The 25660-nt window shown below is 37.3% G+C and overlaps 1 protein-coding gene across 1 annotated transcript; it reads left to right on the forward strand.

Annotated features, from left to right (window-relative positions):
- Window positions 1-10420: 10420 nt before the first annotated feature.
- On the forward strand, window positions 10421-10876 carry LOC145131953 (uncharacterized). The gene has a single exon (XM_079066596.1). It carries the CDS (start codon window positions 10421-10423, stop codon window positions 10874-10876), a length of 456 nt encoding a protein of 151 aa, XP_078922722.1.
- The last annotated feature ends 14784 nt before the right edge of the window (window positions 10877-25660 follow it).

A 25660-nucleotide genomic window follows, 5' to 3' on the forward strand; every position in this document is an offset into this window, starting at 1 on the left:
GGAAATAATATTTCTCGCCATTTCGGGCAAGTAACAACACTTATTCAAATCTAACATCAACCCATTATTAAGCAATAAAGAATAAACTCCTATCTTGGTAACAGGTGATGCTTTCCTGTTGCCCATGACTAAGTTTATCTTCCCGTGCTCCACTTGCTCACTTCTTCTTAGTGCCTGCAAATCAGTACAAATGTGAATACCACACCCTGTATCAAGCACCCAAGAATTAGCATTAGATGAGTTGTTAGACAATATTGTGTAAATACCTGCATGGGTGGGTTTAACCTTCCCATCCTTTAGATCTTGCAGATATTTAGGGCAGCTTCGCTTGAAGTGTCCCTTGTCCTGGCAATAGAAGCACTGTGCTTCCTTTGGGTTTGAAGAAGGAGTAATGGGACCTTTCTTTGTCCCACTTGAAGAGGAACCATCAAGAGTCTTACCCTTGGTACCCTTCAAAGGGTTTTTCCTCTTCTTACCCTTTCCCTGCCCAATAGCCAGAACAGGGGCTGTTGAAGGAGTAGAAGTAGCAACCGCTTTACCCTTAAGGCCATTTTCAGCTGTCCTTAAGAGTCCGTGAAGTTTGCTAAGTGTGACTTCCTCCTTTTTCATATGATAAGTCATACGAAACTGATCATAACTTGGAGGTAAGGAATGGAGAATGATGTCAATCGCCATTTCCTCAGGAAAGTCAACATTTAGCTTCAGCAACCGGTCAACGAACCTTTGCATCTTCTGCAAGTGACCGGTGATGGGTTCACCATCCTTCATCCTTGCGGTTATCATGGAGGAGATGATTTCATACCTCTCCTGACGCGCGCTCTGATGGTACCTTTCCATCAGATCCAGGTGCATCTCATAGGGGTAGAAATCTTCATAGGATTTTTGAAGTTCAGGAGTCATGGTGGCCATCATGATGCATGCTACTTTATTAGCATCCTTTTCATGTGCAACAAACTCCGCAAACTCTTCAGGAGTAGCAGTGGCTTCACTCACAACCTTAAGCTCCCTATCGAGGACATATTCTTTGTCCTCATAGCGGGTAATCATTATGATGTTTCTGATCCACTCATTGAAATTGGATCCATCAAAAATGACTTTACCACACAAGTTCATAAGGGAAAAGGAGCCTGTTGGGTTTGAGCCAGAAGCATTGTTGGAAGACATCTGAAAGGAAAGAAAGACAAGTTTCATTAGATTAGGAATCCTTAATAATTCACCCAAATAAAATATTAAGGCTAGGATCCAACAAACTATTTATAGTTGGAAGAGGGATGCCGTAATCCATACTATAAAATATTTGAAGGTAGGTAAATGACGATTTACCAATTTCCACCATAAGAACGAAATATTTTATTATTAAGTTTTATTGGTTTTTGAAACTCCTAGATCTTTTGAGATACATTGAACTTTTCAATGGCATGTTTGAATCTCGATTGTGCCCTCTCAAGTTTGTGACTGGGATGCCGAGGATCACAAACAAGGTGTGAATAACCATACAAATTGACTTGGTACCCTCAACAATATTACCTAATCGATGTGCCGGTTAACCACACACGCTCCACCGATCTATAATAAAGTCAAGTTACCCTTTGCCACTCTTACTAGTCCATGTTAGTGTGCCGGTTAACCACACACGCTCCACTAACGACTTGGTAAGGTACAAAGTGTAATTTTATGGGCTAGCACCAATTTCACATTTTCCTAAAGTAACTAAGATTGGGAATTTATAATGTATAGTTACTTTATAATTCATTATACTTTTAACAAGTATTTAAAGTCGTATCCTACCCGTTTGGCTAACGAACCTCCACCGATCAAGGAAGCGGTGGGTGAGAGTGGACACCCATTAAGTCACCATTTTATAGGCAATAACCTTATACCTCCCTTATAGACCGGCTTCGTGAATGAGGCCTACTAACGGTAAGAATGACATATTCTTATACATATCTATATAATAAAATTATAATAATAGTATAAGTGTTGATTTTTAAACTTTTTAAAAATCTAAGGTTTAATTTGGAATTAAAGTATTAAAGTATAAGACTTTTCAAATTCCAAAACTTGAGGCCAAGAATTGAAACTATTCCAAGTCTCTTCAATTTGTAACTTATGAGTTTTAATGGTTCATAAAAAATGAAGACTCTTCATTTTATGAAACCTCTTTAGTTCTTTAATCATAATTAAAAGAAGTGACTCTTGGTTATCCATAACTTGAGGACAAGTTATGGACACCATCATAGCCATTAAGATCATGAATTAAACACACATGGTGGTTACACATAATTCCTATGATCTTCTAAAAACTCATAAGTACATAAATTCATGTCAAGCAATTTCAAGAAATCATATAACTATATACAATACTTGATAATTTATAAAAGTCATGTAAAATGGGTTAACATAATCATTATCATTTTGAAAAACAGATTTTACAAGTCCAAAACAGATTGGGATAATGATCTTAATCCATTTCCAGCAACAAAACTCGAAAAAACTGCCCAGCACGCTCCTACTCGCCGAGTGCATTATTCTACTCGGCGAGTAGAATGAATTTGTTCATGGACTCGGCGAGTCCTCCCCATGGACTCGGCGAGTCCAGTCGTCAGAATGCAGAATTTTCGATTTTTAAGCAGTTTTGCATCAAGTATACAGAAAACAATCCTAGGCTCTGATACCACTGATGGGTTTTGAGCATTCTAACACTTCCTAAGTGTACATGCAACCCTAATAACCTTGAATCTATGTTTTCTCTATATACATGCAAATTTCTTTTTCAAGGTTATTTCCTAACTAGCATGGCATGGGGATTACATAAAACATAAAAACTAGTAGAAATACATACCTTGTTGTTGCTTGGATTCCTTCAAGACTTTGTGAGCCTAGCACCCCAAATGTTGTGCCTCAAATGCTTCACACAACACCACAAGACTTGGAATAACTTGAGAGAATACTTCTAGCACTCAAAATTGGTTATGCCCTCTCTAGTAACACTATGTCCACTAGGTTCCCTTTTTGCTAGCCATAGGGTTCCTTTTATAGTGTTGTCACAATTAGGGTTTACACATGAATGCCCTTAATTGTCATGACTCTTGATTTCCCATGACCCATGGATTTGTAACTCCCATGGACTATCCATGGAGCTCCATATGGTTACATCCATAACCCATAAACCATGGATCATTAATCCACCATAAAAGAATTGATGATTGTCATAATCAACCCTATATATTTAATTAGTCTCACTTTGATCACCAAATTAATCCCAGATTAATACTTGATCAATACTAATTAAATAATACTATTATTAATATATTAGAACTTATAATATATTAATAATCATAAGTGCCTTATTCTCTCATTTAGTCTATCCAAGTATTGCAATGCCATCCAACCCAAATGGACCATGTCGGGTCGGGTCAAGTACATACCAAATAAAGTTATGGACTTAGACACTATATTCAACACCTACATCACCTGAACATGTTCTTGGTGGTGAAGACATGGAATTCGATTCCACTTATTTCAGTCCCTATCGGGTACAAAGCGATGAAGATGATGACGCCCCGATTACGAAAAAGCATCTCAAGGCTGTCACGGAAAAGCTTGATCAATTGCTTTCGTCGTCTTCTACAGGTGCATATTTAGAGGTTGCTCTCCAAGCTCTGTTCTCCTTAGTTGTCAAAGATCATGAGGACTCCATCTCCAATGTTGCCGAAGCCATTGACGCTTCAACCTCCACATGCCAGAAAGCTTCTCTTGCCATTATAGCTTCCACCAAAGATTGCAAGGAAGCGACCGCAAAAGTCGAAAAACTAGTTTCAGAGGCACAGATTTTTCTCGATTCCCTCCAAGCCGCTGCAAAGAAGAATGCCGAAACAGTGAACGCTTCGGTTGATCATCTTACGCGTTCACTGGCAGCCGAAAAGACACATCTCGAGGAAGCTCGGAAAGCCATTCAGGCTGCTAACCAAGAGCTTCATACTTCGATTGGTGATCGACTGGCTCAACTTGAAGCCGAGCTTGCAGTTGAGAATAAAATTATGGATGAACTGGACAAGCGAACCTCACAGCTTAAGATTCAGAATCTCAAGCTTAAGAATGCCACCAAAGAAATTGACGATTTTAAATCTGAGTGAGAGGTGATTAAAAGCTCAGTTGGTGATGTGCATTCCATTCTCTTACAACTACTGGAAGCTCACGACTCCATTCTTACCATCTCCATCCGACGCCACTTGGCTGAAAAGCTAAGAACTGCATTGGATACGTTAAGTCGCATTGAAGGTGTTCCGGCGACTGGTGTCCATCCGAAACAAGGGGGAGATAAGGTTTCTCAATCTCAACCCCCTCCAAAACCGAAAGTCACTACTGAGCCAAAGGTTAATGACGCTTCGGACAGTATGAAGGACAAGAAAAAGAAGAAGATTGGAGATGATGATGGGGATGAAAATGATGATGACGATGATACAGGAGGGAATGCTTCGAAAAAGTAAAGTTTGAAAGTCAAGCCCACTGATCAAGAGATTCGGGAAAGACTTCAGAAAGAGAAGGAACTTCTTGAGAAGGAGTTGAAAGTGAATGAACTGCTAGAGCAGAAGAAGTCCATGTTTCCTGAATGGACTATGGAATCGCTTCTCAGGGAAGTTATTGATGCACCGAGAACTCATTGGCTTGAACCCATTTTTTCGTTCGGCCTTGAGAACTCGAAGGACTTACAGTTTGGCATGCCAATCACCCGAAAGGCATTCATCTTCCACTGTTTTGAGTCGACGGCTGGCATTCCTTCTCCAGACCCGAAGGTCGATCGGGATTTGCTCGAGTATTATCTGGAGTTTGCTCAGCCACAATACCTGACCTGGAGCAATCAGGAAATTACAACGGTCAAGGTGTTGAAGCCCACTTCGGCAGGGAAATTCATCAACATTAAATTCAAAGTGACCTGAGGCTCTGATAGCTCGGTCCATATGATTTCCCTGGCTGACCTACCGAACTTGAACCCTCACGACTGGATACTTCTTAATAATATTTTGCTAACCAATCCTCAGGAGTATCATCCTATTATCGATCACATCAAGCGAATTCTTGTATGTTATATTCATGAAATCGTGAAGATGGATCAGGAGATCGATGCTTCTATTCATAAGTGAACCACTGTGAAGGCGATTGGAAGGGCATGCGGTGTAAATGCGATGGTTAAGGGGAAGATCGATCCAAAATTTCATACTGTTATGTTCACAAAGGGCGAAGGTCAAAAATGCCTGTTCTCTCTGATTGACAAACACCTATTTTCCACCGCTTGCTTGGAGCACATTTTGGAGATCATACATAGGGGTAATCAGAACAATGAAGCTGATAAGAAGTTGTTCACTGATATGCTTCGGTGGTATATTCAGTTTCGACAAACGCTTCTTGCGATTATCCCTTGGGTGTTCAAGGTTGTGAAGAAGACCAAGGTCACTCAACCGAAGTAGTCTCTCGCCTCAATTGACGCAAAGGGGGAGATTGTTGGGTCTGGTGTTGCGTCTTTGGGCTCGGTCATAAGTCCATTTAGATTACCCGGTTTGGGCCTGTCCAACCGTGGATAATCATTAGGGTTAGCATATAAAAATTGCATGCATGTATAGCTTTTAGATCGATCGTTCTCATTAATTACTTGCATTGTAACCGTAGTACACCTCTACAGTCTAAGTTCTTCATCGAGCTGTTCTGAGGTGTGAGTTATTAATCATTCGACACCATTGATCCATTCTCGTGTTCTTTGCTTAATTAGATATTGTTTTTCAGTTTGGAATCTATCGATCTACAACTCTTTTATTCCAACACTTATGTCATTAGCATATTTAAAGATCATTGTGACTTGGAGGGGGAGTTCTTCAAGATAAGAAGTGATTTGGTTTCTTAATTCCGAAATGGATTTTTATATAGGTTTGGCTTTCTTTACCATCTTTGGGATTACATTAGAAGATGAAGTTGAAAAATATTACTTCTAAGCCATTGGGAGCTTGAAGGTGATATTTTTACTTCGTTTCTTGGTTTCGTATTTCTATATCCTAGAAGCCGGTTTGAAGACTATTAAAGAATCAAGATTCGTGGATTGCTTTGATATTCCTCGTCATAAGATCTGTTCTTATTTTCTAGAGGTTTGTTTTGGAAGTTGAAGCCTTTTCATCCATTCCATACTTTGAGGGGGAGAATGTAAGGATCAAAGTATTCCATGGATAATGACAATGGGCCCCTTAATAACATGTAGGTTAATTGGCACAGACTTGTGTTGTTCCCTATAAATAGTCATGTAAATTCATTTTAGGGTTAAGAGAGCCAATATGTAGCCGCTAAACGTGATGAGGTTTCTTAGGTAGAATAAATAGATTTCAATATTTTCTTATAGTGTAATTTCCTCGTCTTATTGAATATAATATTTTGTTCACCAAATACATCTTCATGATTGTGCTCGTTCTTATATTCTGCATCATCAAATTGTTCTTGTGATTTTTCCCCAACATATTTTCTATTTAGTTACGACATCCCTCTTCTTATAACAAATTGAAAATATGGATCCTAGCCTTAAGTATATAAATTTTAGGTTAAAATATATTAAGGATTGAAATCAACTAACTAAAAGTTTCTCTTATATAGATGTCTGGAGACGGTGATCTTCATCCTCCTCCTCCCATCGCTCAAAGTTCAACCTTTACTCTTCTGTCAATTATGTTGAAGGTGTTGGGGTGCAAAGTTCTTCATGTATGAATTTGTAATGGTTTGACTCATGTAGACCCACTTGCATGTGGTGCATTAGCCTTTAGATACATGTGTTAGTGAGAGTGAGAGAGAGACATGTAAACACCTCTATAAATAGTGGGTTCATACCACATGTAGAGGTGTGCTTGAGAGGTGTAAAAGTGAGTGTGTAAGTGTGTGTTATTTATGTAGATGTAGATCTATGTCCCTTTTTGTAACACAATACATATTCAATACATCTCTTGAACACCCAAATCACCATGTTCATTGTGCAAACTTTAATTCTGCATGCAGACTTTGAAGAACGATTCTCGGTTTGGCAATTTTTGTCACAATTGGAGCAAATTTTGGTGAGTCTCTCTCTATGATCTCTCATAATATTTGATTCATGCGTTACGTTCTTGATTCATGATCATTTGACTCGTTGGATCAAATTTTTCTTGAAAAACCCATTTGTTGTGATCCAATAATTTTTTGTTGATCAAGTCCCGATCCAATTTTATATTCGTTTGTTCGATTAGATTTTCAAATTGTTAATGTTCATTTGAATCTATCATTAAATCAAATTTGTGAACAAATTGTTTGCATCTGTTTCAAATCCTTATCATGAGTCAAAATAGAAATCAATTAATGATCACAAGTTGAGTCCAAATGTCGATTAAGCCCAAAATTAATATCACGAGTACTGTTCATCATTTTTTTAGGCCCAAATGTTATTGAATCTGATTTTAATAGTGGAGCCCATTGATTCATCGAAATTCAGTCAAACACAGATGCGTTCATCGTCATATGCTTGTTCAGTTTGTACAATCTGAAACGCATTCATTTTTTCCTTGGGTTCTTGAGTCATGTTTTCTTCTTATTACTCTTAACGATCGATGAGTTTTGATTGTAGTAATGAACTTGTGAATCGGTTGTTTATGACTTCTTCAATTACAAACCGATGAGGATCAAGTGAGTCAATTGTTTATGATTAATTTTGATAAAATTGATCAAGAAATTCGAAATTGGTGTGAAGAACATGTGAAGAACAGTTAATTGAACATATTTTGAACTGAAATTGGACCTTAGAATCATCGATTTTGTGTTTATGGTTTGTTGACTTTAAAAAGTCAAACTGTGATTCAACATCGAGTATTTTACTGGGAATCGATTTTAGATTTGGAAGGATCTAATGTTGATTTTGTATGGGTCGGTGAATGAAATCGAAGAATGATATACTGGAATTCGACAAGTTGATGTCCAGGGGGTCTAAGTCGTTTTTGTTAATTTTTACTAATGAAGAACTGGAATCGAAAGGCTTGGAGCATCGATTTGATCGATTTTTGGGTTTGGTGTCGATTTTCGAATGTTTGATGAACGAAGGATTAACTGGGTCGATGGTTGATGATTGAATGAACAAATTTTTTTTTTTGGGGAAGAACTGTGATATCGACGATTTAGATTGCAGTCATGTGTCGATGGCTTGGTTATTGAATTCGAAGAATTTATTTGATATTTGATGTTTTGGTTTACAGTCGATTTTGGAACTCGATTTTGGAATGGGGGCGTATTGTTCGAATGTTTGGAGTCGATGGTTTGAAGAAATGTAACGATGAACTGTAAGAACGAAGAATGGTTTTTTTGGGTTGAATGTACGAAGTGAACAAAGTCGATTCAGAGGGACGATTAAGAGGTTACTGTACATTCAGAGTCTTTGTATGCTTCGCATTCGTGTGTTTAGGAAAAATTTTGGGAAGATGATTTTCATACGAAGAGGAGAGAGAAGGAAAATCTTCGTATGTTTGGGTGAAAATTTTTTGTGTGTTTGGTTCCTGAGATTTTCGTACGAAGCGTTCATAAGAAACGTACGAAGCGATCATGTGAATTGATGAAAAAGAAAGAATAATTTTCGAAAATGGTCCTTGAAATTCGCATGTTTGTCACCTGAAAATTTCGTATGTTGGGTTGCAAAAGTTCGTATGTTGGGAAGCAAAACCAAAAGTTTCGCATGTAGTCCCTCAAGATTTGACTGTTTAACAAAGGGAAAAAGCAAGGCTTCGAATGTTTGTTCAAGTCTTCGAATATTTTGATCAAAAAGTCAAATTTTCGAATTCAGCCCTTAAACTTTCGAACATTTGGCAATCTCCACAAATAATTGAAGTTTCGAATGTTTGACACTTTTCACCCAAATTCGAAAATTTTTGAAGTTTCGAATGTTTGACACTTTTCACCCAAATTCGAAAATTTTTGAAGTTTCGAATGTTTGACACTTTTCACCCAAATTCGAATATTTTCTGAAATTTCGAATATTTTGGGGATTCTTCGTATGTTTGGTGCAAATGGCAGAATTTTCGAAAATAGTCCCTGAGGCTTCGAATGTTTGGCGGTTCATACACAAATTCGAAAAAGGACTGTTTTTGCTGAAAATTGAAGAAAATACATTTCAGGCCCCTGCAGTTTGTGCAAATTGACGCTTTCTACCCAGCTTTGGAAAAGGGGGAGAGTTTTGCATATTTTTATGTTTTGGGCGCACCGGGTCACTGCAGAATTTCTACCCATTTTTGAGAAATTTTGTCAAAGGCGATCCGTGAACGAAGCTAAAAATTCAATATTTTTTGGATTTTCCGGATTGAAGCACATAGTTTATGCCACATGTTAAGGGGAAGTTTTGACACGAAAAATTCCGAATAGAGCACGTTCTTTTTCCTTGGGAGTTTTATAATCAATTTTCGATTATAAAAAGAGGGAGAAGTTTTATATGGAAATTCGAACTTGAATTTTTCGTATTACGCGGATTTGAAGACCGAAGTGATCTTGATTTTTGAAGCTTACGAGATGATGCAATTGGAAGTTCGAAATGATTTATTTTTTAAATGGGTTTGATATTATTGAAGATTTTTTGGGATGTGTTTTTAGCGCAACTTTTGGGTGATTATTTGGAGTTAATCATTCGTTGCTACTCAGTTTGTATGGTTTCACATCCTAGAGCCCAAATTGAAGAATCATGGAAGAATTGAAGATTGAAGTTCGTTTCGACATGTGTCACGCTTGAGGCTCGAACCGCGTAGTTGCTCGACTTTGGAAGATTTGAAGTGGGTCATCCATTCCTAACTTTGAGGGGGAGAATGTTGGGGTGCAAAGTTCTTCATGTATGAATTTGTAATGGTTTAACTCATGTAGACCCACTTGCATGTGGTGCATTAGCCTTTAGATACATGTGTTAGTGAGAGTGAGAGAGAGACATGTAAACACCTCTATAAATAGTGGGTTCATACCACATGTAGAGGTGTGCTTGAGAGGTGTAAAAGTGAGTGTGTAAGTGTGTGTTATTTATGTAGATGTAGATCTATGTCCCTTTTTGTAACACAATACATATTCAATACATCTCTTGAACACCCAAATCACCATGTTCATTGTGCAAACTTTAATTCCGCATGCCAAACCATGTTCTTTGTCACTACATAAGGAAATGCTTACTAGTCCAAACTACATGGACTGGATGCGAAATCTGAAAATGACTTTGCGTTATTAGAACAAATAGTATGTTCTCAACAACCCAATTCCCGAAATTAACATGGAAACTGCTACTCCTAAAGAAATTGCTACTAATAAACAACATATTATGATAGCCACTTTGTCGCTAGAACAGTAAAAGTATGATGAGGAGTACTGGCCATTTGAAATGAACTTGGCACTTTCTAAAATGTTTCACAAGAAAGCTAGACAAGAAAATTATGAGGTTGTCAAGTCCCTAACGATATGTAAGCTAAAGGAAGGAGAATTTGTGTATGCTCGTGTACAGAAGATGCAGAAACACATGGAAAGGCTCAATAAGCTCAATGTGAATTTCAACAAAGAGTTGTCCATTGATATGGTTTATAATTCTATGCCTAGTAGTTATGATCAATTTATCTTAAATTATCATTTGAACAAGACTAAAACAACATTGATACAACTCCATAACTTGTTGCAAACTACTGAAGCGGGCATGAAGAAGTCTTATCCTACTAGTCTTGATTCTACTCCTATCTTGGCCATTCATGAAGGCAAGGGAAAGAAAAGGAAGACTATCGCCCAACCCAAATGGAAAGGGAAATCCCACAATGTGGATTCTAGTGGTGGGTCAGAAGGGAAAGCCAATAAGTTCCCCTACCAATGATCCAAAGGAGGTCATTTGCTTTCACTGTGGCCAAAAGGGGCATTGGAAGAGAAGCTGCCCGAAATACCTTCAAGAAGTGAAAGAAGGAAAAGGCAAATTGTTCGATTCGTCATCAGGTACATACATGATCAAAATAAATAACAAACAAATTTCTAATTCATAAACCCTTAATACAGGATGTGGTTTTTGTATTTGTTATATTATGAAAGGACTAAGGGAAAGTGAGAAACTCAAGCATGGAGAGCTAAACCTGATCATAGGAAATAGACGTATTGCGCCTGTTACAAGGATCGAGATTTATGAGCTTATGTTTGATAGTGGTGTCATGATAAAATTGATTAATTTTTGTTATTCGTCTGATATGGCAAGAAGCATAATTTCATTTCATGCTTTATCTAGACAAGGATTTCGTTATACATTTGATAATGATAATGGTACAATTTTGTTTTACTTTTAAAGCTTATCCTTGTAATGTCGTGTATGAAACTATTGTGTATGTGAATAAAATAGGAAATGGTGTATTTAATATCGATTCTTCTGATGTTTTAGACAAAGCATGCTTATGGCATTATCGTCTTGGGCATATAAACAATAAGTGCATTGCCCAACTCTAAAAGGATGGAATGTTTGAGTCATTTGACTTAAGGTCAGATATCGAATACGAATCTTGTTTATTAGGAAAGATGACTAAGTTAGCTTTCACATGGACTTGTGAAAGAGGTGAGGGATTATTGGACCTAATTCACATCGATGTGTGTGGACCCTTCAGATCCACCACAAGGGATGCTAATTGCTACTAAGTGACATTTTCGACGATTACAGTAGATATGGTTATGTTTATTTGATTAAAAACAAGTCAGAAACTTTTGAAAAGTTCAAAAAATTCAAACACGAACTAGAGAATCAATTGGACAAGAAGATAAAGATTCCCTGATCGATAGGGGAGGAGTATCGAGTTCAACAACTATCTCAAGGAATGTGGAATAGTTTCACAATTCACTCCACCTAGAACACCATAACTAAATGGTGTTGTTGAGAGGAGAATTCAAACATTGTTAGACATGGTCTGTTCCACGACGAGTCAAGCTTTACTTCCTATATTGTTATGGAGGTATGCTGTCACACCCCCAGCCGTCGGCGGAAACACTGGGTGGTGTAACGTCATTCTTCGTATCATAGTTATATAACATACATTGAATAGTACTAAAGAAAATACATACCTTTATTGATAATTGAAAGTTACATAACTGTTTTTCTAGAACCTATTACATAATATCCGACTATGGCATACTTCTTAACGAACAGAAAGGTAATAGTAAACTTCTCCTGTTCGAATACATACCAGCTTTTCAATTTCCTGAAAACACATGCATTTAAAAATACGTCAACATAAATTTGGTGAGTCCACAAGTTTTGACTCCACACAAAAATAATACATTTTCCAAGCTCAAAAGTATAGTTTTGAAAGTATCATTTTGACTCTCCAACATTTAGTATATATATTAGGTATAATAGTTTACTTATCATTACGTGTTATACCTAAACATTCCTTGAACCTAGGGTATAAGTAGGGGGAAACTTATACTTAACATTAATACTTGTATTCGACAAAGTATAATGTTTCTAACAATTTGCTACCATGAGCCTGTAACCGTTGCTATGACATAATACCTCTGATAAAACACACTCATGATTTACCATGAGAAACAACACACTCATGATTTCCATGAGAAATAACACTCATGATTTCCATGAGAACAACACCGTACGCTTCATCGACGCCGGAACAACAACAAGTAAAAGGATAGTTCGTCACTTGCTTATGGTTGACTGTATCTAACAATCACAAGTGGGGTGGTCAACCCGTATACTAATTATACACGAATTCCTCGCTCACACGGGATTAACGGTTACAGTTCAGAGGATTTCTGCTAAGATCCCCAATCTTAGTTGATGAATACAATTACTCATGTAGACTTCGACGGCTTCCTACAGCTCTGACAACAAAAGCATTTTCATGTCTAAAACCCTAAGTTACTAGATTATGCTTTTAAACAGTCCTCCTAACTTCATAACATTTAGGTAGTATAACAGCTATAACTTAAAGTAAAACCAGGTTTTATCTTGACATAAAACCAATAACAACAACAACATATAACATACCAAGTTTTATCTTAACATAAAACTAACAATGCCAACATACTTTATAAATCAACATATAGAACTTCCGAACATAACTTCGGAACTATATCGCACACAACATATATATAGAATCCTAAGTATAACTCAAGATCTACATTTGTATAATAACATGCTAATAAGTTGATAATAGTTGTATATATTCAAAATATTATATTTAAACAACTATATCCCGATTATTATAAATATCTATGTTGATACTAATATATTATCATATAGACATAATAATAACGTACATACAATATTTAGAATGCGTTTTCACCCAAAATGTTAGAAAGTGAGGTCGTGAAACTCACCCTAGTAGCGTGATTTTATGTAATCTAAGCAGAAATGGTCAGCGTATGAGGTCGTCGGGGCTCGGGATGCAAGATGGCTTCAGCAAAGGAGAGAGGAGAAAGGGAAATGGTGTAAGGAATAGCTGACGTCCGACCTGCTATTTATAGTAAGGATTTTGGACTCTCACGTTGTGAGTTTTATAAGACTCACGTCGTAAGTTATGCATGATCATCCCGTAGACTTGCCATTTGCGTCCCTAGCTTCGGAAGGTGTCCCTTTGACTCCTCACGACGTGAATCAATCCTTGCTCACATTGTGAGTTTGGATCTTATCCCCTCATAGCCTCGTCACACCTTCTAGATTCCGAGATGTGGCAAAATGACTCCTCACCTCGTGAACATCTATGCTCACCTCGTGAGTTCAGTCAGATTAGGGTTTCTGACAGATGTATCTTCGGAAGGTCGTAACTTTTGCATACGAACTCCGTTTTTGACGTTCTTTACATCCACGCGTAGGTATTTACGAGTACTAAAATTCTCTTTTAGACTCCAATAGCTAATTCTAAGTCTATTTTAAATTCATCTTATAATAGAGATTTATAGTGTTCGCTTTATCATAACTTCTTCATGGGAAGTCAGATTCAGACGTTTTCTATATTTTGGAATCGTATGGACGTTTACTTTGAGTTGTATCATAAAGAAAGTTCATATTTGTATTAGAATTTATCATGAACTACATAGCACTCTTATCACATTACTAGGTTAACAAAATCACATTACATGATTGGCATAATCACATGTGATTGTCTATTGACCTATTTTGATTGGTGTTACATTCTCCCCCCGCTAGAATAATTTTGTCCCGAAATTTATCTTATGGATGGGGTTTTGTCAAACAGTTGGGGGTAGTTTTCTTTTATCTGATCTTCACGTTCCCAAGTAAATTCAGGTCCTCGTAAAGAGTTCCATCGAACTTTCACTATGGGAATACAATTTTGCTTTAATCGTTTGACTTCTCGATCCATGATCTCAACAGGTTCTTCTACAAAGTTGAGTTTCGTATTGACTTGTATCTCTTTGAGAGGTATAACAAGGGTGTCATTGGATAGACATCTTTTGAGGTTTGATACGTGAAAATCATCATACACATTACTTAGTTCTTGAGGCAACTTGAGTTGGTATGCGACAGAACCAATTCTTGCTAGGATTTCAAAAGGTCCTATATACCGTGGGTTTAGTTTGCTTCTTTTCCCGAATCGAATTACAACTTTCCAAGGAGAGACCTTCAACATTACTTTATCTCCAACTTGGAATTCTAAAGGCTTACGTCATATGTCACCATGGCTCTTTCGACGATCACGTGCAGCCTTTAATCGATCCTTAATTTGCACGATCTTTTCAGTTGTCTCGTGGATTATTTCTGGTCCAGTACATAAGGTATCGCCTGTACATTCTCTGGCCATCTGCGTATCTCCAACTTCTACCCAACATACTGGGGAACGACATTTTCGTCCATAACGAGCCTCAAACGGTGCAGCCTTGATGCTGTTGTGATGACTATTGTTGTAGGAAAACTCAATTAACGGTAAATGAGTATCCCACACATTTCCAAAGTCTATTACACAGGCTCAGAGCATATCTTCTAAAGTCTGAATGGTTCTCTCACTCTGACCATCAGTCTGTGGATGGTAAGCTGTACTCATATCTAGACGTGTTCCTAAGGATTTTTGTAGAGATTGCCAAAACCGTGAAGTGAATCTACTATCTCGGTCAGAAATAATAGAATTTAGAACTCCATGCAACCTGACAATTTCCTTAAGATAAACTCTAGTCAGCTTCTCCATCTTGGCGTTCTCCTTAATTGGTAAGAAATGGGCAGACTTAGTCAATCTATCGACTACTACCCAAATAGTATCGAACCCACTTGGAGTTTTAGGTAACTTAGTGATGAAGTCCATTGATATTTGCTCCCATTTCCATTCAGGTATTTCCGGTTGTTGAAGTAAACCTGAAGGCTTTTGATGTTCTGCCTTTACTCTAGAACAAGTCAAACATTTGCTCACATAAGTAGCAATTCCTGCCTTCATGTTTGGCCACCAATAATGTACTTTTAAATCTAAGTACATTTTGTCAGAGCCTAGATGCATGGAATATCTGGACTTGTGGGATTCTTCTAAGACCAAGTCCCTGACTCCACCGAACTTAGGCGTCCAAAGTCGGTTCATAAAGTATCTTGTTCCGTCATATTTTTGTATAAGTTGCTTTTCCATTCCTCGCAAAGCTTCGTTCTTGATGTTTTCTTCTTTTAGAGCCTCAAGTTGAGCTTCTCTAATTTGTAGGGTAAAGTTAGAATGGATAGTTATAGTTAATGCTCATACCCGACGGGGTTTAATATATTCTTTCCGGCTCAAGGCATCTGCTACCACGTTTTCCTTTCCAGGATGATAACGAATCTCACATTCGTAATCATTCAACAATTCGACCCATCTTCGTTGTCTCATATTAAGATCTTTTTGGTTGAAGATGTGCTGGAGACTCTTGTGGTCGGTAAAAATAGTACACTTAGTACCGTATAAGTAATGTCTCTAGATTTTTAGTGCAAAAACTACAGCTCCCAATTCAAGATCATGGGTAGTGTAATTATTCTCATGCACCTTAAGTTGTCTTGATGCATAGGCGATAACTTTTCCTCTTTGCATCAACACACATCCCAATCCTTGATTTGATGCATCGCAGTATACGACGAAATCTTCTATCCCATGTGGAAAGGATAGGATTGGTGCACTACACAACATTTGCTTTAGTTTCTCAAAAGCAGCTTCTTGTTTGTCTTCTCAGTTGAACTTCGTATCCTTTTGGGTTAGTGTTGTAAGCGGCTTGGCTATTTTGGAGAAATTCTCTATGAATCTGCGGTAATAGCCAGCAAGTCCTAGGAATTGGAACACTTCTGTTGGCGTCCTTGGTGCTTCCCAATTCCTAATTGCTTCAACTTTTGAGGGGTCAACATGAATTCCTTCATTGCTAACTACATGACCTAAAAATTGTACTTCTCTATTCCAAAACTCGCATTTGGAGAATTTGGCATACAACTTTTCTTTTCTTAGTAGTTCCAAGATTATTTGCAGGTGTTGACCATGTTCTTCCTTGGTTCGTGAATATATCAATATATAATCGATAAATACGATCACAAATTTATCCAATGATGGTTTGCAAACACGATTCAAAAGATCCATAAATACTGCTGGGGCATTAGTCAATCCAAAAGACATAACTAACAACTCATAATGACCATAACGAGTTCTAAAGACTGTTTTTAGAATGTCGTCTTCTTGTACTCTGAGTTGATGGTATCCTGATCTAACATCTATCTCTGAGTAGTAGCTGGATCCTTGCAGTTGATCGAATAGATCATCAATTCTTGGAAGCGGATAACGATTCTTGATCGTTAGCTTGTTCAGCTCCCGATAATCAATACACATTCGAAAGGATCCGTCCTTCTTCTTGACAAACAAGATTGGTGCTCCCCAAGGTGAAAAACTTGGTCGGATAAAGCCTTTGTCAAGAAGTTCTTGTAGTTGGCTAGACAATTCTTGCATTTCGGATGGAGCCAACCGATAAGGAGATTTCACTACTGGTGCTGCTCCTGGAATTAAGTCGATTCGAAACTCGACCTGTCGGACGGGAGGTATTCCAAGTAGATATTCAGGAAACACGTCAGGGAAATCACATACTTGAGGTATGTCCTTGATTTCTTTTGTTTTTCTCTTCTTATCTACAATGTGGGCTAAGAATGCGCTACATTTCTTATGTAGATATTTCTGGGTCTTGGTACAAGAGATGACTTTGAGGTTCTTCCCAGATTTATCACCATAGATAATCAGGGCTTCGCCGTTTGGTAAGGGTAGTCGTATGGCTTTCTCATGACATAGAAATTCGGTGTGGTGTGAAGATAACCAATCCGTGCCAATTATGACATCAAAACTACCGATAGGAATTGGCATGAGGTTGACGTGAAAAATGTAGTTATTAAGGTTAATAGACAGTTTTCTAGGATTTCATGTGTTCTCTCGGTTTCACCATTAGCGATTTCTACTTCATAGATTTCTTTTAATTTGCTAGACTCATGACTTAACAATTTTCTAAACGTCGGAGTTATAAAACTTCTATCTGCTCCAGAGTCGAAGAGTATGGTAGCATATAAATTATCTATGAGAAACGTATCAGATACGGCCGAAGGGTCATGGATAGCTTCTCTGCTTCCAATCACGAACGCCCTGCCACGCCCTATGCCTCCTTGACTCCTTAACTTTGGACATTCTTTCTTGATGTGTCCAACCTCTCCACACTCATAGCACTTTCTTCCTTCACCACGGCCTGTTCCAGTATTTGTTTGCTGATTGACTGTTGCAGGTGTTGTGCTCCTGCAGTAACTAGCAGTATGCCCCTTTTTCTTGCACTTCGTGCAGACAAAACAGTCACCTGGATGATGACGGTTGCACTGATTTCACCATGAAGATTTTGGTTGAGTGGGTACTGCTGTCGTGGCTGCATAATTGGTTGCCACTTCTTGTCTTTTCTCAGATGATTGTTTGGGATTCTTACTATTAAACTTGCGCTTGTTTGTTCCAGATTTGGGACTCTCAGCCTTTGAGACCACTTCTGTTCCTTAGATCTCTGTGAGGGTTAGCTGATGAGTTATTCTCTTAGTGTTGTCATAGGTTGTAGGCTTTCATGCGATCACCATGCCTTTAATTTGCGATGCTAAACCCCAAATATATCGCTCAATCTTCTTATATTCAGGGGTTACAAGTGCTGGACACATTACTGCAAGATCATTAAATCTAGCGGTATAAGCTTTTATCTCTGAACCCTTCATGGTTAGGGTCCACAATTCTTGTTCCAGTTTATGTATTTCCTCCCTAGGATAATACTCTTCTACTAGCATTATTTTCAGCTCTTCCCATTTCATGGAATTTGCAGTATCAATTCCCATTGTATTCACATGGCTGTTCCACCATGTGAGTGCTGCATCAGTGAAAGTACATGCTTCAAATCGTACTTTACAATCATCTGGACAGAAGCTTATTTAAAAGACGGACTCTGTCTTTTCTATCCACCTAGTCACATTAACAACCCCTTCATTTCCATGAAAGCTTTTTGGCCTACAATTCATAAAGTCTTTGTAGGTACATGTTCTAGCGGTCCCTACATGGCCTTCATTTCTAACTCCATCTCTTGTGAAATTAGATAGAGCCGCAACAATTCTTTGAGCTATGATTTCTTCCAGTTGTTTTGTACTTATTGGGGGGTTTGGTTCTGGTGGTTGTTGTTCTGGTGCTAATCGTCGGTTAGGGTTTAGCCGAGCACTACTCCTTCTAGGCATTTTGTTTTAGTTCCTATTATAAATAATAAGAATTTTATGAGTTTTGTTAGTCATTTAATACACTAGTACTAAATACTTCAATTATTCTTCAAAGTGTAAAACATAATGGATAACACAATGATTAATGTAATATATGCTTCATATTATTACCAGCGGTTACATCAGCTTATTTAGGCTTATAAGAGAAAAGTTTCTATAAACATTGCAAAATGTGCAAGGTTTTCTACATCGTTGCTATAAACTTTACTCTTCCTGCCTTAACTAGTCTCATTTCTCTATTTACACAACCACTAGTTTTAGCTTATCTACCAGAAACCTAAGTGATGACCTAGTACGTCAGTGACATTAACCACTTGCTCCTCAAGTGCTTGAGTTCTCTACTCAAGACTTCCCGTGCATTCTTCATTTCTTGAGGTTTGATTGTAGAGCTCTAACTCTGCAATCCTTGCATCGTGAGTAATCATGTCGTTATAAGCGAAATTTATACGATGATGGACATCCATCACCGATTCCTGATCTCGCGTCCTTTGTCCTTCTAGCCTTCGTACTCTTCCAAAGACATGAGTAGCCCTTCCTTCGACAATTTCCATCTTATCTTCAATTATCACACTTTTCTCAAACAATTGAGATAAAGTGTTAACTTCAGAAGAATGTGGGAGATGTGGTCGAGATGATTGACCAGTCTCATACATCTTAGCAGCTCTTTCTTCTGCCACCCACCTATCAACGGTTTGTGCGATCCGTGCAGGTTCATCTTGAACTCTATGACTTCCTGAAGATGTAGCCTTCTGATTCTTCTTAATCCTTTTCCATATTGGTATGGATTTACGTGCCGTGCGTTTCGTCTTCGCTCCTCCTGGAACTTGACGGAAAAAGTATTCATTGGTGGTAAAGATGATGCCACCGATTCTGTCTCCTCCATTGATTCGCTTTCTTCCATTGGTTTACTCTCTTCCCATTCGTTGGAGGGTAAAGGTGCTCCATCGTCAGAAGGTATTGGATGAAAGGTGGTCGGATTTATAGGGTAGTAAGGATCGCCTACCATCATGGGGAATGAAACTTCCTCTTCCTCATCCGTATCCTCGATGATTATCCATTCTCGTGAATGTGCCATGTCGAATTCCTATACATTTTGGATCACCAAGAGTTTAGTCTATCAAATATTACTCCCAAATTAAATAGTTCATATGATCTGATCATAATAAAATGTAGTTGCGCACCTACACCTAGTTGTGATAGGATATATTCACATATAAAATTTAGTTGGAATATTTGATCTAAATCCTTGAGATCAAGAACATTTCGGGTATTAAGGTGTATTCTCATCGCGGGTCTGAGTCTTTATATATGACTCTATATTCTTATTTATTGTATTCACGCTTTAACTATTGTTTGTTACTTCAGGTCTATCTGATAAGGCTCCGGCCAGTCAGGACAGTTGAAAGGGAAGGATCATTTTAGCATATAGCCGTTCTGAAATCCAGCAACCCAAATTGACATGTCTATCCTCGTCACCGCTCCCGTAAGTAGTCCTTCAGTAGAATAATTAATAATACTTTTTATTGTAGGCAAAGGGATATACCTAAACCTAATAGAGTAAGCCCTAAACTATAGACGTGCTTTCCTAAGAAAGTACTAGTTCACTATAGTTAATAGCTCTGATACCAATTCTGTCACACCCCATCCGTCGGCGGAAACACTGGGTGGTGTAACGTCATTCTTCGTATCATAGTTATATAACATACATTGAATAGTACTAAAGAAAATACATACCTTTATTAATAATTGAAAGTTACATAATTGTTTTTCTAGAACCTATTACATAATATCCGACTATGGCATACTTCTTAACGAACAGGAAGGTAATAGTAAAACTTCTCCTGTTCGAATACATACCGACTTTTCAATTTCCTGAAAACACATGCATTTAAAAATACGTCAACATAAAGTTGGTGAGTCCACAGGTTTTGACTCCATACAAAAATAATACATTTTCCAAGTTCAAAAGTATAGTTTTGAAAGTATCATTTTGACTCTCCAACATTTAGTATATATATTAGGTATAATAGTTTACTTATCATTACGTGTTATACCTAAACATTCCTTGAACCTAGGGTATAAGTAGGGGGAAACTCATACTTAACATTAATACTTGTATTCGACAAAGTATAATGTTTCTAACAATTTGCTACCATGAGCCTGTAACCGTTGCTATGACATAATACCTCTGATAAAACATACTCATGATTTACCATGAGAAACAACACACTCATGATTTCCATGAGAAATAACACTCATGATTTCCATGAGAACAACACCGTACGCTTCATCGACGCCGGAACAATAACAAGTAAAAGGATAGTTCGTCACTTGCTTATGGCTGACTGTAGCTAACAATCACAAGTAGGGTGGTCAACCCGTATACTAATTATACACGACTTCCTCGCTCACACGGGATTAACGGTTACAGTTCAGAGGATTTCCGCTAAGATCCCCAATCTTAGTTGATGAATACAATTACTCATGTAGACTTCGACGGCTTCCTATAGCTCTAACAACAAAAGCATTTTCATGTCTAAAACCCTAAGTTACTAGACTATGATTTTAAACAGTACTCCTAACTTCATAACATTTAGCTAGTATAACAGCTATAACTTAAAGTAAAACCAGGTTTTATCTTGACATAAAACCAATAACAACAACAACATATAACATACCAAGTTTTATCTTAACATAAAACTAACAGCACCAACATACTTTATAAATCAACATATAGAACTTTCGAATATAACTTCGGAACTATATCGCACACAACATATATATAGAATCCTAAGTATAACTCAAGATCTACATTTGTATAATAACATGCTAATAAGTTGATAATAGTTGTATATATTCAAAATATTATATTTAAACAACTATATCCCGGTTATTATAACTATGTATGTTGATACTAATATATTATCATATAGACATAATAATAACGTACATACAATATTTAGCATGCGTTTTCACCCAAAATGTTAGAAAGTGAGGCCGTGAAACTCACCCTAGTAGCGTGATTTTATGTAATCTAAGCAGAAATGGTCAGCGTACGAGGTCGTCGGGGCTCGAGATGCAAGATGGCTTCAGCAAAGGAGAGAGGAGAAAGGGAAATGGTGTAAGGAATAGCTGACGTCCGACCTGCTATTTATAGTAAGGATTTTGGACTCTCACGTTGTGAGTTTTATAAGACTCACGTCGTGAGTTATGCATGATCATCCCGTAGACTTGCCATTTACGTCCCTAGTTTCGGAAGGTGTCCCTTTGACTCCTCACGACGTGAATCAATCCTTTCTCACATTGTGAGATTGAATCTTATCCCCTCATAGCCTCGTCACACCTTCTAGATTCCGAGATGTGGCAAAATGACTCCTCACCTCGTGAACATCTATGCTCACCTCGTGAGTTCAGTCAGATTAGGGTTTCTGACAGATGTATCTTCGGAAGGTCGTAACTTTTGCATACGAACTCCGTTTTTGACGTTCTTTACATCCACGCGTAGGTATTTACGAGTACTAAAATTCTCTTTTAGACTCTAATAGCTAATTCTAAGTCTTTTTTAAATTCATGTTATAATAGAGATTTATAGTGTTCGGTTTATCATAACTTCTTCATGGGAAGTCAGATTCAGACGTTTTCTGTATTTTTGGAATCGTACGGACGTATACTTTGAGTTGTATCATAAAGAAAGTTCATATTTTTATTAGAATTTATCATGAACTACATAGCACTATTATCACATTACTAGTTTAACAAAATCACATTACATGATTGGCATAATCACATGTGATTGTCTATTGACCTATTTTGACTTGTGTTACATATGCCTTAGATATTGCTGCCCATATCCTAAATCTTGTTCCTATAAAAAAAGGTTTCCACAACACCTCATGAAATTTGGAGTGGAAAACCTCCCTCACTCACACATATCAAGGTCTAGGGTTGTGAGGCTCTCGTTAGGCGTAAGGCCCAAGACAAACTGGAGAGTAGAGATAAGAAGTGTATATTCATTAGTTACCCATAAAATTCCTTTGGATAATTGTTCTATAGACCCAAAGAAAATATTGTTATTGTAGCTTCACGGGGAGTATTTCGTGAGAGAGATAGAGAGATCATACTTAAAGAGGACAGTGGGAATATAATTGATCTTGAAGAAATTCAAGAGTCAGCCGATGAGGTAACTTTAATCGATACGAGCGCTCAACCTGAGGATCAAATGCTTGTTGTTCCCATTAAGTATTCATTACCTTTGCATCGATCTAGTAGAGTTAGTATGCCATCCGAGTTTTATGGCTTTGATATAACTATGGATGACACATTTATTTGTCAAAAACACTAGTAAATCTGGAGGAGCCAAAGACCTACAAGGAAGTAATGGAAGGCCCCAAGGCTGCTCAGTGGAAAGATGTAACGAATATCTAGATTCAATCCATGTACGATAACCAAGTTTGGAATTTGGTTGATTATACACCCGGTCTAAAGACAGTGGGTTGTAAATAGATCTTTAAGAAGAAGACGACATAGAAAGGAATTTACACACATTCAAGGCTAGGTTGGTGGTGAAGGGATATACTTAAACCCAAGGGACTGACTATGGTGAGACATTCTCACCAGTAGCTAAGATCAAGTCGATTATGATAATTCTTGCCATCATTGACTTTTATGATTATGAGGTATGCCAAATGGATGTTAAAACTATTTTCCTAAACGGGAAGCTCGAGGACGTCTATGTTACTCAGACAGAAGGTTTAGAACATGCCACATATCTTAATAAAGTGTGCAAGCTTGAGAAGTCCATCTATGGACTTAAACAAGCATCTTATAGCTGGAATCTTTGCTTCCATGAGAAGGTCAAAGAGTTTGGATTTACTAGAAGTGAAGATGAGTCCTATGTGTATGTCAAAGCTAGTGGGAGTGTTGTAACCTTTCTAGTTTTATATATTGATGACATACTCCTTTATAGGAAAGGATGACCCAACTTTGCAAGAGGTGAAATCTTGGCTAGGGAAATGTTTCGCTATGAAGGATATAGGAGAGGCGATGTATATTCTTAGAATAGGAATTAATAGGGATAGAAAGAAATGTCTAATAGGTTAGCTAAAGTACGTACTTGAGTAAGATATTGAAACGATTTAATATAGAGAATTATAAGAAAGGGGATTTTTCCGTACATCATACTGTCAAATTGAGCAAGACTCAATTTCAAAGTAGTGATAAAGAAATGGATGTTATGATTCGATTCCCATACATTTCGGCTATAGGATCGATCATGTATGTTATGACGTGTACTCGTCTTGATGTGTCTTATTCCTTGAGCATGGTTAGTTGATATCAGGACAATCCTAGAAAAGTCATTGGACAACAGTAAAGAATATTCTTAAGTATTTGTGTAAAACCAAAGAAATGTTATTAGATTTAGTTGGCAAATACGAGCTAAGAGTGAGTGGTATAGTGATTCCAAATTTCAAACGGATAGAGATAACATCGCAGCGAGCGAGGCAGCAAAAGAAGCGAGGTGGTTAAAGAATTTCATTGGTGATCTTGTAGTTGATCCATCAATCCAAGAACCCATAGAGGTTTTCTGCGAAAATGAAAGTGCAATTTCTTTAACAAAAGATCCAAAGGATCATGGGAGCTCAAGGCACATTCGAAATACCATTACGTCTAACATAGAGTTAAAGATGGTGGCCTCGTGGTGAATCGAGTATCATCAAAGTATAATCCTGTTGATCCTTTTACAAAGGTGTTATGCAAGAATAAGCACTTCGAGCATGCTAACAACATTGGATTAAGAGACGATATTAGTTTAATTGGTTAGTTGAGAATATGAAACAATGTAACAAAATAAATTGTAATTGTTTTTGGAGATTTAATAATAGAGATTTATTTATGAGTTTGTGAACTACCATATTCAATTATTTATTCTTATATTTTGTTTTTCATGTTTTACTTCCCGAGTATTAAATTATTCAAAATGCCACAGTCGGTCATGCTTTTGGGAGTAAGTAGTGATTTCAGACTATCATGTAGTTTTAGTAGATTGTCCATTGTGATTGGACATGGTATAGCGTTTGTTGCTATTACTCATGAGTACTTAAATAGAGATTTTAAGTATTGGATAAAATTGTGCTTAGAGATTACTTCATGGATTCAATTACAAGTAATTCTAAGACGATAATATCCTATATTCTTCAAGCAAAGATACATAAGTTATAGTTTACAACTCTGTTGTGCATTGGTATTACATATAAGCAGCTATAATGGGATGTTATAAAATGTAGTTCCATGTATCACATGATGAGTAAAGGTTATAGTTATGCAGTCAAAGTTTATTCGTTCCTTTTTCCTTCGGAGGAAAAGCGGTATCTTCGGGCCCATCGGTGATTCGATGTTAACATTATAGTATTGTGCCCAACTTGGACTAAATTGATGCGTTCAATTCGTAGTCTAATAAGGCCATCATAAATCGGAAATCGGGAAACAAAATCTTGGACTATTGGATTGATTTATATCCATGTCTTGTTTCCATACGATATCTTATAGAACGAAGGAATAATTGGTCACTTATCTTAGGGCCATTGTCTGATAGGATTTAGAGTTTGGCAGTAGCTTTGGAAACCTCACTTTGCTGGTTATTTGAAGTTTGCAATTGTAGTTGATGATTTATCCAAGTGGGAGACTGTTGGATTAGGTTTCTAAAGTCATAACTAAATTGGTATAACTTTATGGAATAAAAGCAAAGTCCTTTTTAGGTTGTCCTCAATAACTAGAAATATCTAGAAACTACTTTATGAGAGTGAGAAAATGATTTGTTAATTTGTTATATGATTAATAAATTAATTAAAAATAATTTAGAGTTATTTTCAAATTAATGAAAATTAATTT

The sequence above is a fragment of the Lactuca virosa genome, chromosome 8 (genome assembly GCF_052849685.1).
Source record: "Lactuca virosa cultivar CGN04683 chromosome 8, Lactuca_virosa_CGN04683_v6, whole genome shotgun sequence".
Classification (NCBI taxonomy): Eukaryota; Viridiplantae; Streptophyta; class Magnoliopsida; order Asterales; family Asteraceae; genus Lactuca; species Lactuca virosa.